The sequence below is a fragment of the Epinephelus moara genome, chromosome 8 (assembly GCF_006386435.1).
Source record: "Epinephelus moara isolate mb chromosome 8, YSFRI_EMoa_1.0, whole genome shotgun sequence".
Taxonomy (NCBI): Eukaryota; Metazoa; Chordata; class Actinopteri; order Perciformes; family Serranidae; genus Epinephelus; species Epinephelus moara.
In genome coordinates this window covers 9,165,418-9,182,678 of record NC_065513.1, presented here as the reverse complement: position 1 = coordinate 9,182,678, position 17,261 = coordinate 9,165,418, and the positions used below count along the sequence as shown (strand labels likewise).

General features: G+C 38.9%; 1 protein-coding gene across 4 annotated transcripts; it reads right to left on the bottom strand.

Moving 5' to 3' along the window:
* Positions 1-39: 39 nt before the first annotated feature.
* On the bottom strand, positions 40-15,786 carry abcb9 (ATP-binding cassette, sub-family B (MDR/TAP), member 9). Of its 4 annotated transcripts, none has more exons than XM_050050546.1 (13): positions 15,734-15,786; positions 14,781-14,848; positions 12,395-13,062; positions 10,811-10,925; positions 9,660-9,790; positions 9,328-9,533; positions 9,044-9,241; positions 8,770-8,898; positions 8,496-8,684; positions 8,173-8,346; positions 3,469-3,628; positions 2,001-2,137; positions 40-1,903 (listed from the first exon to the last, which is right to left on the bottom strand). In XM_050050546.1, exons 3-13 carry the CDS (start codon positions 13,059-13,061, stop codon positions 1,583-1,585), a joined length of 2,427 nt encoding a protein of 808 aa, XP_049906503.1. In that variant the 5' UTR covers position 13,062; positions 14,781-14,848; positions 15,734-15,786; the 3' UTR covers positions 40-1,582. The 4 variants fall into 4 exon arrangements, with proteins under 4 accessions (XP_049906503.1, XP_049906502.1, XP_049906505.1 ...); XM_050050545.1 differs by having other exon boundaries at positions 15,619-15,775; XM_050050548.1 differs by lacking the exon at positions 15,734-15,786 and adding an exon at positions 14,929-15,596.
* Between the last annotated feature and the right edge of the window lie 1,475 nt (positions 15,787-17,261).

Sequence of the window (17,261 nt, the reverse complement as noted above, 5' to 3'; positions counted from 1 at the left end):
TTTTTTATTAATAGTGATTTATACAATTACATTATGCATCTCTGGAGTCATTAAATTTATTCGCCCTTATCACAGACAGTTAGGTCCCTACTGTGAATTCAGTTCATCAGACAAAAGGCACCCGTCTTTTCTTTGTGGTCATTGCAGCACTTACTTGTGGAGTTACAAATGATGTAATTAAACAGCCTTGAAAAGAAACACGAAGCATTTCCACACCTGCTACTGCAAACTCCATATAAAAGCAAAACAAATCCTGAGGAAGAGTTCAATAAAACAATAACTTACGTGATTGTAGTATGATGATGAGGTATTAAAAAACAAACACATCCTTACATAGTGCATCAACAGCAACATATTGCCTGTTCTTAAAGCTAATATCAGTTAATAATCATAGTGGCCATTCATTCAAGTTTTATTTCTAGTGGCAATGCCAACCCTCTATGGTATGTTTTGATACATTCAACTGTATTTTTAAGTCCATAATGCTACTTAGTTTGTCTATCATTTGATCTTAACCTGAACTGATTCTAACATAATAATTCTAGATTAAAGGAATAGTTTGGATTTTTTTTAAGTGGGGTTGTATAAGGTACTTAGCCATAGTCGGTGTATTACCTACACAACATGGCAGTCGGCATGCCCCCAGTATAGAGAAACACCCTGGAGTCTGATGGGCAGGCTAAGCAATTTACTGCTGTTGAAGGGGTCTGCAATAAAATGTATTTTAGCCACCTGAAAAAAGTCTCACCTAGAACAGTGTATTGAGGGTATTTTTACCAATTTCCATTTCTGTCAGACAGCAATTTCCAACAGGAAACTGAAGCTGTTATATCGCCCTCTTCAAAGCCAGACTCCATTGAGAAAAACAGTGATTTAACATCACTGAACACAGGAGCTGCTGGTCTACTGCTGTCTCGATCAGTTATTTTGTTTGTGTTATTTTGTGACTTTGGCGTTTGAAGTGGTGAACTCTGATTCACCAAAGTCACACAATGACGCAAACTAACAAACTGATGGAGACAGCAGGAGACCAGCAGCTCCTGTGTTCAGTGAGCCAAAATTTTTGTTTTTGTCAATGGAGTCTGGTGGCTTTTAAGAGAGCATAGATCGAACTGAAGCTGTTCATGACTTCCCTGTTTGAATGGATGGTCTGACAGAAAGGTAAAGCAGTGAAAATACTCTCAATATAGCATACTTTTAGGTGGGACTTTTTTTTAGGTGACTACGATAGGTTTTGCTGCTGACCCCGTCCACAGCAGCACATTGCTTAGCTTCCGTTTCAGCAATCCTGCCACTTCTCAAAACAGGGAGGCGTGCAGACTGACATCTACTTTAAGTAATAAACTGACTCTGGATAAGTACCTCATACAACCCACCTTCAAAAAATCTGAACTACCCCTTTAAGTTAAATTCAGTTTGAAGACCTCTTCTACCCTTTGCATGGAAATAGTTAAACTGCACACTACTGAATATCTGAATAAAATAGCCTCTATAGTACATATGGTTTGAATCTTAGAATATACAAAACGTGCCATCAACCATCCAGCAGTCCAATCCCATTTCCACACACTGCAGGTCATTCTCAATAGCGTACATTATGCTCAGAATCACTGGTGCTGCAACTGCTGCTCTTTCTTCTCTTCTTCCCTCCACCATCAGACTTCCAGCTGAGTTTTTCAGATGGGTTGAGGACCTCCGCCCCTGTCTCAATGCCTAGGACCTGCCTCTGCACCAGCTTATGATATAGCCCCCCACTGGCCATCAGCTGACTGTGAGACCCCTGTTCCGCCACATGCCCCTTGTCAATCACGATGATGTTGTCTGCCTTTTCCACTGTGCTGAGCCGATGGGCGATTACCAACACTGTGTGCTCCTGCATGATGTTGTTCAGAGCCGTCTGAACCTGCAGCAGATGTAGCAAGGATGAACAAAATGATCATGGGATGAGTTAGCAGCTCTCCGACACAATATAAAGTTCAATAATGTAGCCTTTCACCTACCATGTGTTCACTCTCTGCATCCAGGGCGCTGGTCGCCTCATCCAGGATAAGAACATGAGGGTTGCGAATGAGAGCTCTTGCAATGGCCACTCTTTGTTTCTGCCCCCCTGACAACTGGGTGCCTTTCTCGCCAACACCTGGGGAAGAAAAAACAGCAGTAATTCAGCTGCATGACAATTAGTTTTATTTCCTTTTTGTAAAAAAACAAAACGAAAAAACATTTAGGTACCCATGGTACTTTTTAAAATAAAGTAATAAGTGAGATGTTACTGAGGACAAGATCCCACTGAGCCTAAAACCTAACTGTGAGGTTTCTAGCAGGAAACCAGTGCAGGGAAGTTAGTATGAGGGCAACAAATTGCTGAAGAGAAAAGAGACTTTTTTGGGGTGTAGTTTGGTTCAATTACATCAAATTCAGCTTCTTACAAACATGGTTCTTTTCTTCAGACCTTAAATGCAAGGCTTATTTAGATTTTCTGTCGTTGTTACTTTCCCATCACAACCCGCTTTTAAAATTCAATCCACCGCCCAAGAATTTGCAAACAGTAAAGTTTGTGTATATAAGAAAGTTACTGTGATTTCCTTGATTATTCATGTGCTAATACTTAAAATGATCCGCTAAATAAGCTTGAAGAATTCCAGAGAGCAGAAGCCTAAAGCAGCTGCAGCTTCGCGCCCTTCTTCTCCTTCTCTGCACTCTGAGCACAGGAAATGTGCAGCACCAAACTGCATTCCAGATTTATTTAAATTAATTATCAGCCATGGCGCAAGAGATCTAAACATTATTTCGAGCTGAGTTTTGGTTTTTAAAGACGTGGAAGTGAGAAAGTAATCCAGCGACAGTCTCCACTCGCGCCGGGCAGTCAGTGAACTGGAATCAGCCAGAGAGTTGGAGGGAGACGGTGTGATTTTAAGCCAGACTAACTTGCTTGTTGTTAAACTTAATGGTGGGTTATTGCCTAACTCGATGTAGTGGGCCAAATTAAAAAACTAAAATATTAAATTAGAAAACTAAATAGATAAAAACGGTCTCACAAAAAAGAGCACTTATCTAGTCACAGGGAAAACGGGCAGGAGTTTGAGCACCACCTGGGGTCTATCTGTGCACATGCCTGCATTAAATAGTAGCAGATGTGACAGCGAAACATTCTGTATATAGTAATGATGTTTACGCCAAATTCCTACCTATGTTATGTAACTTCAAAACAGTAACATTAGGCAATTGTTGCCTCTTTTTGGGTAGCAGGAGTGAAAACTAGTCATCCTCAATATTTGCTGTTCAGTTTCAGAATGATGAAGACAGTTGGAGAACAATTGGAAACAACCCTCTCTTGTAATAATCCTGGCAACTGTCTGTTTGTATTTGTTTCCATAGTGATGGTTTCTGACTGAATGTCCTAGCTAACCCATCTTTTTCATTACCAATACATCAATGACTGACCTCTACATGAACACATATAATAATTACTTGTCTCATAGCCTGAAGGGAGGGCGGTGATAAAATCATGAGCATTAGCCTTGGTGGCAGCCTGCACCACAGCCTCCATGGGGACGTCAGTCAGGCCATAGGTGATGTTCTCACCGACCGTCCGAGCAAACAGCACAGGCTCTTGGCCCACAAGAGCCACCTGCAGACACAAAATAACAAATGGAAGGTTTCATGTGTGAAAGATTCTTAACCAACAATGAACTGATTTCAGTAACAAGAACAGAGTGTCGCAAAAATCCGATATATCTAATTCCTCAGTACCATAATGGTCAAAAAATGTTGCACTAGGTGACATGTTCCTTCATTACAAGTAACATGGTGACTGTTGTTTATTTTGAGTCCATCGCTCAAACAATGTCGTGCAGCTCCAACTACTCACTTGAGCAAGGTTCTCAAACTTTTTTCAGTAATTTACCCTCCTTAAAATATTTTTCAGGCAATTACTCCCTGACTACTGCAAAAGATTTTTGATAGAAATGCAAAGTAAATAAACATAAACCAGAATGTGATTGCACTTGTGGCAGCTGGCAGCTGGCAGCTGGCAGTTGACAGTTAACGCATGAACTGAAAAAAGGAATACTGAATATAAAATGTGGTTTATTGATCAAACATTTACTTTTTAAAATTATTTTTGGAATTATGCCTGGTTGATATTTTTTCAAGAGTAAGACTATTTGAAGTCATTAAAACATTAATTTCAAGTTATTGCTATAAGTGAAACATGGTTAACAAATGAAAAAGGTGCTGATCTTCTGTTAGAAGGGTATGTTATTTATTTTGGAAATCGGATAAATAAAAGGGGTGGTGGTGTGGCATTTTACGTCCAAAAAAATGTTCAGTGTAAGGTAATTGATTGCACAATTGTCAATGATATCATGGAGAGTTTAACAATTGAAATTCATTCTACTAAGTTTAAGAGTATATTCTTGAGTTGTATATACAGAACACCTGGTTCATGCATAGATAATTTTACAAATACCTTAGCTGATATTTTGGGGAAAATAAGTGGTAAGAAAAACGTTTTTGTTTGTGGAGACTTTAATATTGATTTGTTGAAATGGAATGAACATAAATTAACAACTGACTTTTGTAATACAATGTTTAGTTTTGGGCTTTGGCCCTTTATTGACAAACCAACTAGAATAACTCAGGAAAGTGCTACACTTATTGATAACATGTTTACAAATGTTCATGAAAAGTTAACAAGTGGTTTGCTTTTAAGTGATATTAGTGATCACCTTCCTATTTTTGTAAATTTAGATAATCATAATGTTAATAGCTCAGTTAGCCTTAATGACCCTACTTGTAAATTTGTGAGAATAAGGACACCAGAAAGAATTGAGGCATTAAAGTTGGACCTTGCAAACTATAACTGGGATGAGGTATATGTTGATGATCCGAACCAGGCATATGATGCGTTTTTGTTTGGATTTTTAGAAGTATACAATAAACACTGTCCTGTCAGAAGTACTTGGTAACTGAGAATAAATATAATGGAAAGCCATGGTTGACTAAAAGTTTGCAAAAAGCATGCAAAAATAAAAATTTACTTTATAAGAAATATTTACAACTGAGAACTAGTGAAAGTGAAGAAAAATATAAACAGTATAAAAATAAATTGACTTCAATAATTAGAAGTGAAAGAAAGAAATACTACAATAAAATATTAGAGGACAATAAAAATAATATTAAAAGAACTTGGAAAGTAATTAATCATATAATTTACAATAGAAATTACAAATCAGACTTTCCTAGTTATTTTTTGAACAAATCTGATATTGCAGTCGACAATTTAAACAACATTGTTGACAATTTTAATGACTATTTTGTGAATGTTGGCACTACACTTGCCAGCAAAATACTTGTGCCAGATGACAAAAAAGACATGTTTGATCACCTAATTGATGTTAATATTAATTCTATGTTCCTTTGTGGGGTTAATGAAACTGACATAATTGAAACGATAAGAAAACTAAAAAATAAAACATCATCTGATACATATTCTATTGATATGAAAATTATTAAAGAAGTTACTTATTCTATTGTTAGACCTTTGACTTACATATGTAATCAATCATTTCAACGCAGTGTTTTTCCAAATGGTATGAAAACAGCAAAGGTAATACCAATATTTAAAAGTGGAGATAAACATTATATGGACAATTATAGATCTGTATCCCTACTTCCTCAATTTTCAAAAATATTAGAGACACTGTTTGTCAAACAATTAGATGTATTCATTGAAAAAAATAAATTATTGAGTGATCATCAGTATGGATTTAGAAAAAATAGAACTACTACTTATGCAGTAATGGAAATGGTTGAGGATATAACACAGGCAGTTGAAAATGATAAATTTTCTATTGGTATTTTCATTGATTTACAGAAGGCTTTTGACACAATTGATCACAGTAAATTATTGCAAAAGTTGTACAATTATGGAATGAGAGGCATTGCTCATTTTTGGTTAAAAAAGCTATTTGGAAAATAGAAAACAGTGTGTGCAAATAAATGAGACTGTGTCAGGATTTAAGGAGGTCACTTGTGGGGTACCGCAGGGTTTGGTGATTGGTCCAAAATTATTTTTACTTTATATCAATGACATTTGTAAGGTTACAGATCTATTAAAATTTGTAATTTTTGCAGATGACACAAATTTATTTTGCTCTGGAAAACATTTAAAGGAGCTTTTGTTTGCTGTAAAGAGGGAACTTGAGATTTTAAAATGTTGGTTTGATGTAAATAAATTGTCGCTTAATATAAAGAAAACTAAATTTATAGTTTTTGGAAATAGAACAAAAAGAGATGGGGACATTGAGTTAAAGATTTGTAATGATAAAATTGAAAGAGTTTTTGAGACTAAGTTCCTCGGGGTAGTGATAGATGATAAATTAACATGGAGACAACATATTGATTATATAAAAAGTAAAATATCAAAATCAATAGCAATCCTGTATAAATCTAAGGATATACTAAATTATAAATGCTTGTATATTATTTATTGTTCACTTATACTTCCATATATGTCGTACTGTGTAGAACTGTGGGGATCAACTTTTAAAACAGCTATCAACTCAATAATTGTGTTACAAAAACGAGCTATTCGTCTTATCAATAAGGCTGGTTATTATGATCACACAAATCCATTGTTCATGAAGTCACATGTTTTGAAATTCAGTGATTTGGTTTATTTTAAAATAATGCAAATAATGTACAGAGTAAAAACAAAGTCACTGCCGGATACAGTACAAAGATTCTTTTCTGTGTGGGAGGGGAAATATGGTTTAAGAGATGTTTCTAAGTTTACTGTCCCAAAAGCTAAGAAGGGAATTAAAAGAAGATGTATTTCTGTTGTTGGGGTTAGATTTTGGAATGATGCTGACTTAAATTTACGAATGTGTAACTCATTGTTGATTTTTAAACAAATGGTTGTTAAGGCTTTTTTTGAGAGTTATAAATTGGAATAGTTTTTTCTTTTTTTCTTTTTTCATATAAATGATGTTTGATGGGTAACTTAATTTAGGATTTATGTAGGGTAGGCAAATATAAGCATTATGCTTCAGCCTATACCTTTTCAGTCATTACCATCATATATTAATTAGCATTTTTTGTGTGTTACCTAGAATGTTTATATTTATGATTATTGTTATTGTTGTTGTGAAAATCTGTGTATGTTCCTATGTTGTATGTGATGATGATGACTGAATAAAACATACTGCTACTACTACTACTACCTAAACCCCAGAGATTTGGCTCACATGGCTCTTCCTAAGCCTCCCAGGAACGGCAACAGCATTTCTAGTGGCCAGACCATTAGAATTACAACTTCTGGGTCAGTCATTTGATGCCACTGGGCCCAAAAGACTTTTTGCCATAGACCTACATTGTGAAAGAGACGTCTGTCAATCAGTGGTTCCATTTTTTGAGTGTAACGACATCGGGATTTGATCCATTCAGTCCGATAACATTTGGAAAGTACAGAAGAGCTGCATTCTGCAATGCTCGTTCAAGTTAGAAGAGGGCTAAACCGGAAATTAACCGGCTCTAGTTTCTAGTGCGTCTCCTCTATGGGCCCAATGATTAATTTTGCACATGGGAAGTAGAATTTTTTTGGCTTCATGCTAAGACACGCCCTGTGTCTTGGCTACCAAGAAAAAAAAAGTGGAAAAAAAATAAACTGAAAAAAAGTGGTTTGGAGGCTTAGTTACTCTTTTAATTTACATTTAAAAAAGAAAATCTAACGTACCCACTGAACCTGAAGTACTCCAGAGTGCCCCTGCGGGTACGATACCCCAATTTGAGAAACACTGCAATAGAACACCCAAAGTGTACTAATCAGCTGCTGAAAATAGTACCCAACAAATCAGCAATGTTTGCTAAAAACTACAGTGTCCAGATGTTTTAGGGAAATGTCTTTACTATTAAAAATAATATATTTGTAATTAGTTTTTGGAATCCCTAAATAATCCTAACCCCTTAGCAGTAACCAACAGGCTTGGTTTTAGTGCAAAAAACAACAAAGGGAAGTTAAGTTGGAAAGTACTGAGAGACAGACTAACACATTTGTTAGATTTGTTGACATCAAGACAAGAAAAGAATAAGCCAGTCTTATCCTTTAAAAGGGCACGTTCCAGCCTGTCCTAATTGTTGAACATCCTGTCAATTACACTGTTGTAGACTGACCTTGGAGTGGAGGTAGTCGTGCTGGAAGGTGTGAATGGGCTTTCCATCCAGCAGCACTTGGCCTTGTTGAGGAAGGTAGAAGTTTTCCAGCAGACTCACACAGGAGCTCTTCCCACTGCCTGAAGGTCCCACAAGGGCGGTTACCTCCCCAGGACGCAAAGTGAATGACACTCCCTGCAAACACATCAATACGGAAGTGATTTCTTTTTTTCAAACTTTCAGACAATTCCACATGGCATGACCCCTGACTCTTGATACCTGCAGCCAAACAGTTATATATAGTTTATCAACACATGGTGAAAGCAAAATCCCTCAGAACAAACCTTGAGAATATCAGTCTCAGGGCGTGTTGGGTAGGCAAACGTGATGTCTTTAAATTCAACCAAACCGGTGCATGTGTCTGGAGCCTCTGTGCCGTCAGCTGGGTGTTTGGTTTCTCTGTCCAGGTACTCAAAAACCTTCTCGGCAGCACCAACCCCCTGCATGAGGCCCGTGTACACTGATGCAATACTCTGTAAGGTAAATCACACTTCAGTTAAGGGGATTTGTGTCTCTATATGCACATAATGAAATAAATTAATAAAACTGATGAAATACCTCCAGACATTCTCCCAGTTCCAGCAAGTAAATGAAAAAAGAGATCAAGGCAGCACTGCTCATCTGACCGGTTAGTACAAGGTGGCCGCCATAGAAGAGGATAGCCACCTCTAAAGCGAGCTCTGAAATCTGAAACAAACACACACACACACACACACACACCCCCTACTGATGTCCACGTTGAAACACACAGTAATCAAGAAATACAAAGTATTTTACGTAACAGATTTAGAGCTTTACGTCTTCATCTGAAGGGGCAACTGCTGATACCCACACAACTGGACCACATGTAGCAAGCATAGGCCAGGGCTTGTTTTTTGTTGAGCTGGAACATGACCAAAAGCTTGCTGTAGTAGGAATCGGCCTCCCCGCACTCGTTGGCAAAGCTCCGTACTGTCCTCATGGCTGAAATGGTTTCCTCTGCAACTTTATTGGCCTCTGCGAGGGTTGTTTGCACCTCTTTGGTCAATTTCTGAAAAATAAATAAATAAATAAATAAAAAATTTATCCATTTTTTGTCCAAATGCAGTGATCAACAAAAACAGAAATCTACTTTACCTTGTAGTAATCCCCATAGAGTCTGGAGACAAGGGCAATGAAAGGGAATCCCATGATGGCCACCAGTGTGAGCTTCCAGGACATCCCAAACATAAAGATGAAGAAGCCAATGCCCTTGACCATGCTCCGCAGAAAGATGTTGACATTCTGGGAGATGAGGTCACTCACCTGAGTGGTGTCCGCAGACAGACGTGAAATGATGTCACCTACAGGGTGAGACAGGCATGTAATAACATTAGAAGGACTTCTCCTTTGTTGAACAAGGCCCTCGTACAGAGGAAAGTCAATAATAGAGATATAGGGAGGGTGGATGTGTAGTGTTCCTATATCACCTGTATGGTTTTCATCAAAAAAGCCAATTTCCTGCCTCATCAGAGTTCTGAAGAGATGGTTCCTGAGCCGAAGGTTTAATTTTGCAAACGTCAGGGTGAAGACTCCTCCACGTACTCCCATTGCAAGTGAACTGGGGAAAGGGGAAAGGCGCAATAAAGAATTTAAGTCTGGTTTTTGGCACATGTGACGTTCTCGCTTCAAATTTAATCGAGCAGCTTTGCCATATGTCATTATATCATCACACACTCTTCCTGATCCCTCCCACCTCTGCACACTCTCAAACAATGGCAAAATGCCAAAACAATTATTATTACCATTACAATAAGCAAATCATTACAACTCCAGACTGCAACATTCTCATTTGAACAAATATTGGCTCCCCCTTTTCCACCAATTAAGCTCTGATTCTTTTACCAGTTCCATTCAGAATTCGGTGAACCTTGTTGCTTTCTAGCGAGCCAGCCCATGTTTCCATCTGTTTTGCCGGAACCATTTTATCGAGGATGTGTCATCAACAGAAGTAAACAGTAGCAAAATGACATTGATTACCTGTGAACTAACTTCTATTATTACAGATATTTGTTTTTACGTCCAAAGCAAGCATGAACAGCTCTTGATGAGATCACTGCACACTCTTTTTTTTTGTCCAAAAATTCCTCTCGATTTCTCCACTGTTGCCTCCTCCATCCTCTTTTTCCAACCAGCAGAATATGATTCACCCACAGATGTTGTCTGAGTTTGCATTCAGGTCAAGAAAAAACTGCTATTTTTTGGTTCCAGCTGAGAACCAACTTTTGGGTTCTGAACCACCTCATTTTTGGTCGAAGCTCGGAATGGTTCAAAATTAGGTGCAGGAACCGGTTCCATGTTGGTGCAAAAGGGGTACAAGTGTCACCTTATATTGATCTGTAATTAGTGTCTCTCTAAGGCAAATCATAATATGATACCATACCATATACGTTATTGTTCTCATAGGGAAATTTATCTTGGACTTAGGAGCTGCACAAGCATTGCTGCCCTACAATAACAGTCCAGAAGCAATGAAAAGCACACACCATAAAACATAAAAACAAATACTACACATGTTGTTATGTTTTTATGGTGTATACTTTTCATGTCACGTCACAGAAGACAACCTGTTGATACTCACCTAGCTAAGGCCAGCACTGACAGTATGATCACAGGCTTAGCAAAGTACTCCATGCTCTTGTGAACCACAATGCTGTCTATTGCTTTTCCGTAGTAGTACGGTATGAAGGCCTCACCTGCAGGTTAGAGAGAGAGGGGCAGAGATATTATATAAGAATGTCCACATACTGACTTTTCATACGTGTAATAGGCTGTTGCTACATCAATATAGCGCTGCAGGAATGAGTTCCAAAACCCAGGGATGAGTTCGCATATTTGCTCCCAGTTCCCTCATTTCGAAGTCAGTGGGTTTTTTGCTGTCCTGTTCCTGCTGTGAATCACCGCTATATACTGTTTAGAGGCAGCTGCAGTGTGGCGCTGCCCGTGTTTACGAGACGCTATTATATGGCCGTCTTACTGAGGTCCAAATGTGTGGATAGTTAGGTCATTTCATAACCAGAAACCACAGATTACCAGAACCATCCAGAATCACGGACCATTATAAAGCAGCAGCCAACAATGTAAGAAGTCACAAAAAAGGACTAAATTACAGTGCACAAATTAAAGGAGCTGATGGGATCACATTACACTGGAGTTGTATAATTCCATTTGACAAATATATTATTGATTAATGCAAAATCCAAAGGAAAAATCCTATTGGCTTCTTTTTGTTGAGGGGGCCAGGGCGATGCTACCTTCTGAATCGGCCTACAAAAAACATCATCCCTGCAGCACTCTTTTATCAAGATAACTTAGTGAAAACTTGGACAATAATGACACATTTGTTTTCAAAATAAATTGAGAAAATCAGTAAGGCTGAAACAATAAATCACTTAACCAATACCTGATCAACAAATAAACAGTCAACTTTTTGGATATTTAATGAACTGTTTATGTAATGTTGAGATTCTCTGTATCTAGCTCCTCCTCCTTTGTGAGGATTTGCTGGTTTTCTTTGCTTTGTGTGATAGAAAATATCTTTAAGAATAAAACAAGACAGCTTGTAGAAAAACAGCAACACAATGTCTAACTTGCAAAAATAATGCTTTTAATTCGACAACTCTTTCAGTAACTAGACCGTCATCAGGCACAACATCAGTTTGTGTCCTTCAGCTCTGGGAAAATGTCCCAAAGATGGACGTTTTCTCTATTTTCTGACATTTCACAGACCAAATGACTATGACCAAAAGGTCATAATTTACACTTTTAGGAGTTGTTTTGAAGGTGAGGTGGCATTTTATGGAGCTTTGTATTTTACTATGCAGTATGGCCTGAAAACACTGTACCAATAAAAGAATTGTATCTCTGTGATAAGGTGCTATAAGGTCCCTCCACCTCTGTTTCTATCTATATTTTTTTGTCCATGTATAAAACAAGTAAATAAAACAAAGCCCTTCACTGTCTTTTCAATATTGAAGTTTGGCCTCTGAGTTGCTCCTGATGAGCGCAAAGGCTACATGTGGTGTAATCTGGAATGAGTCACAGTCATAACCTAAAGCGTCAGCCTCTGTTGTTGTATAGCACATGACTGTTGCAATCCTTTGTAACCGACAGGATTAAACACTTTTATTGGACTGGTTTATATTACTATGTCAATGACACTCACACACAGCAGAGATGAGGAGGAAGAGGAAGGCTACGGACAGCAGCCCACCGTCCTTTTTGCAGTAGGTCAGCAGACGTCCCAGTGTAGCCCCAGAGCTGGTCATCTTCTTCTCCTGGCTTTCCTCATCCTTCTTCTTCCTCTCACACCCCACCCCCTGCTCCTCCTCACCAGCTGTCCCCACCAGCTTCTCAGCATCCTCAGAGCCCCCTTCTCCTCCACTTGTGCAGCTCGTGCTTGCCGAGTTGGACTCCTTCCCAAGCATCCTCCAGAGCAGCATGACACCCAGAGAAGAGGCACAAGTCCAGCATATCAGGCTCAGGAACCAGGGCTGTTGGGTCAGAGGCTTCAGCTCGGTTAGCATCAGCATCTTGGCCAGGGCGTAGGTGATGACGATCAGACAGATGAAGACAATGAGCGAGGAGAGTTTAGCTGCCCTTTGTGGGCCATCTTGTCTATTCCATGACACCCCTATGGAGGCTCCCAGCAGGAGGGAGGCTCTGAACAGCACAGTCACCCAGAGGTCCAACGCTGACTGGAGGATGTTAAAGTTCAGGGCATCCTTTGTGAATATATTCAAGTGCAAACCATGTGTGTACAGGACAGTGGTGACAATCACGTCCAGTAGGGTGTACAACACAGTGCAGCTCACAGCTACTTTGATGCCCATGCTGCAGGATAGAGTTACATATAAAGTTATAAGAAGTACAACCACTGTTAAAGCTACAGATGGTAACTTTTATTAAAAATAACTTTTTGTCATATTTGCTTAAACTGTCACTATATCCACACAGTGGTACATGAGGCAAAAAACCATGTTCCTTCTCCGCCTTGTAGTGCGTCTAATGGCAACTGCAAGAATCCTCCGTGGCTTAAGGGTAACAACCAATCAGAGCAGAGGGGTTTCTAATGTAGCTGTGCACCATATCAACCACTGCTCATGAACTGCAGCCACTAGGAAGTGCTGATCAAATATGAATCAAGTTTCTGTTAGTGCCTTGCCTATTTCTCATCTCAAATGTTTTCAGAAACATATTTTAGTGTACTGTTTAGCTGTTAAATCAGAAAGTTTGTGACCCTACAGCCATGTTGAAGACAGTTGAGCCAAAACAAAGCACCGCCCACCAGCTGGGCCAACCTTCTCACTTTACAGTAAAACAGTAGGGCTGCACAATTAATCAAATATTAATCACGATCATGACTTTGGCTTCCCACAAATAAATGACCATGAGCGACTGCAAAATTGACATTTAAAATAATGTTGCTAACGTTACCTTACTGTTAACATAAACAGTATGTTTTTCCTCATTAAAGGGTTTTTTTGGGGAGTTTTTCCTTATCTGCTGTGAGGGTCCAAAGGACAGAGGGATGTCGTATGCTGTAAAGCCCTGTGAGGCAACAGAGGGATGTCGTATGCTGTAAAGCCCTGTGAGGCAAATTGTGATTTGTGATATTGGGCTTTTAAATAAAATTGATTGATTGATTGATTGATTGATTGATAGATAAATACCCATCAGATCTTTTGTCCTCAAAAACAATGAGCAATCATGATAAACAATCGTGATCTCAACATTGACCAAATAATTGTGGATAGCATTTTATTATAATTGTGCAGCCCTACTAAACAGAACATTAAAATATGTTTCTGAAAACATTTGAGGCAAGAAATAGGTGATACAGTAACAGAATCTTTATATAGTCTTTATACTAGTTTGACAATTTGACTGCAGTTCAGAAGCAGTGATTGACATGATTGACAGCTGTGTTACAGACTCTGTGACCAGGCCCGCGTTCAGGGGGAGTCAAAGGAAATAGATGATCCGGCCCAAGGCCAAGGGGGGCCCATGAAAAGTTGTATGGTTGACCCTTAAATGGGATCAAGTACAACAATTTACATTTCCATCCGGTACTCCCACAGGTATTGTGAAATGATGCAGTCCATCTGACATGGGTCAGGTGCAGAATGCGCAGAAATCACAAGTGCTGCTAATGTAAACATGTGAAGTGAACTGCAGGTATGACAGGCGGAGCTGAAGGTGACAACTGAGGCAAACTGATTTTCAGCAAATCAGTTTTGTTTTTAGAGTTTAAGCTGTTAAATCTCCTGGGCAAGGATGAAAGGACATCATGAAACTTGAAACTGCTGTCCCCCTGCCCTGACCACTGGCCTGACTGGTGGTTTTCCCTAAGGCAGATGGATTTTAAAACAAAAAACAAAAAACGTCCAACTACAGCTTTAAACTATCCCAGGTAATAAAAAAACGGACACAAAAACAAAAACCGACAAAAACAATTCTATGACATTTTAAGATCACTCAGAGGCAGCAGAAATGACTCCACCAATACTTGAATTATCCATAGACTGTATGAATTATCTCTTCACACTTACTTTATTCTGTAGGGATGCACTTCCGGTCTCTTGCGGCTCTATCTGCAGGGGGTAAATGTGAGGTAGTCCTACAACAAGTTAAACACAAGATGTTACTACACTGAAAATGACTGTCCAGCAAGATGGCAACCTCAGATAACAACTATACCTATTACATTATAACCTAGCTCTGTGAGTTAGCAGCTAGCAGGCGGTGAGTTGTGTTGGGTCAGGCTTCAGACGCGTCCATGTTATTGAATCCCATAATGTCCAGCCGGGTGTCAGGGGAATGTTACATTAGTTTATACAGTCTCTCCCTATTCATAATGAAATAAATAGCAGCGTAAATATGGTACAAGTTAATAAACCGTTTCCACGTCTTAAACTGAGTCGGGTGGGTTTGAGAGAGTGAACCGACATTAGCCTTGCTGGACACCGGTGTTAAAGATCGTCTATGTAACAGAGGATTCAGACTTTGCAGGTGTTTGACAATCTGACAAGACAGGTAGCACAATGTGGCATAATCGCGCACAAGCCACTGACAGCTTCGTGTAATCACGTTGTAACTTTCTTGTAATATGAATCAATCAAGTGATTAATCTGAACTATCAAAAAAAAGAGCATCCATGTGGTAAATCTGATGTAACAGTATGAAACGATCAGTCCAGCAGCTCGGAAATGATTCACAGCACAGGAGTCACTGGATATTATGTCCAGCTATCGTCCTGATTTTCATTCTATTTTTCCAAAATAAACTTCCCATTTCCCACTTATCCTTATAATTTGGAATCCCCTGTGTCCACTAGGTCTAAGTTTATAATCTATATGAAGTGAAATTGAGTCTGTTAAAATATTCTACCTGGTCGAGGAGTGACTACGTAAACCAGCTCCTGTGACTCTCAGAGTCCCCGGACACACACAAACTGCCAAATATCTTCACCCCCATAAATGAAGAGACGCACTGGTTTAGATACCTGGAAAGGAGGCAGAACGATACCTCTGTTCATTTTTACCTCTCTGACCTCAATTGTTGCGGAAGTGAACGTTCTTTGGCTCCTCCCACCAGGTATTTTTGTGAACGTTCAAGAGCATCCGGTCAAAACCACCAAAGTTATGTTGAAAAATGGGACATTTCATGAAACCTCCATGAAATATACAACAACTGTAATCCTGTTATACCCTATTACTGGCTCATAATGGTAGTTTGTCACTATAAAATCGTAGCAGGAGACTAAAAATAGTATTTTAGGTTCCTACATGAGATTATTCGTTCAAGCCTACTGATTTATTAGGGGCTGGGCTGCACTTACCAGAGAAGGGTGGTGGCTGGGTGTGACTTCATTTTATTATTATTATTATTATTATTTTGACCCTCCCTGAAGCTACAAATGTTTTTCCTTGAGCCTCCCCAAGTGACTGGCAAAAAATGCATGACCCTCCCTCCACCATAAACTGTTTTAGATTTTGAAAACGTACCCTCTGATGTTTGAAAATGTAATGTTAAAAGTTAAAGATGAAATCCTGGATTTGAAAAAAGCCTTGATTTTTCACTCGTGCTGCCTAGTTAGTGTAATCAGGTTATTCTTGGCCAATTTTTAAATGAGACCCATATAATACAGTCATTTTGATGAACTATCACTAATTTTAGCTCAGATTTTGTTACCTTTTTTTTCTGACGAAGTGTGCATAGCACATGATGCGTCCATGGACCAAAATTTTAAAATCCACCAATTTCTGTTTTAAACACTTACTGGCTATGATGAATGATGTAATTTTGGTGATTTTAAAGGAAAACTCACCTTCTGGATTTGGAAAGCATGTTTTCTCTCAAAACCAGCAGGGAAATACAAGTAGTAGTAGTAGTAATTAGGGTTGGGTACTGAAACTCGGTACTTTTTGTACTTGGTACCGATTCACGTCGGTACTACCGAGTACCGATTCACTTAAAATGAATCAATGCTGAATTTTGGTACCTGAGGTGGAGGCGGAGCGAGAGCGCATGACTCGCACCTCAGATTCAGCAACAATGGCAACAAAAAAAATGTGCAGACAAAAGTTAACGCACAGCACTGTTCCTAAATGTTCTCAATAAAATGTTGAAACTGAGAAGTTTAGACTTTAAAAACTACTGAAATAAGGTGCCGTTTGGTACCGGTACAGAATTCCAGATACTGGTACCAGAACCGTATCGGTTCAATTATGAACGGTACCCAACCCTAGTAGTAATACGTAGCTGACTAGCCTATGGTGGTCTGCATTACAAAGCATTAGTTTAAAATTATTAGTGTATGTATTGGCAATACTTAGTCAACATACCTTAACTGTAACATTGGTGTTCCTCAAGGATCAATACTGGGCCCTATTGTGTTCAGCTTGTACATTAACAACCTGCTTTTACTCTACCCATCTATCAACAAATATATGAAGATGACACAGTTCTTCATGTGTATGCTAAAAACAAACTATCTGATTGATTAAGCAGTTCATAGTTACACCTGGAGA

Excerpts from the sequence above, each read along its gene's own strand:
- abcb9 (XM_050050546.1), bottom strand. The coding sequence starts at position 13,061 with ATGGGCATCAAAGTAGCTGTGAGCTGCACTGTGTTGTACACCCTACTG. Across the intron at positions 9,791-10,810 it reads TCAGTGCTGGCCTTAGCTAG|TTCACTTGCAATGGGAGTAC; the intron begins GTGAGTATCAAC and ends CCCTTTCCCCAG. Across the intron at positions 2,138-3,468 it reads CCCTTCAGGCTATGAGACAA|GTGTTGGCGAGAAAGGCACC; the intron begins GTAATTATTATA and ends TTTCTTCCCCAG.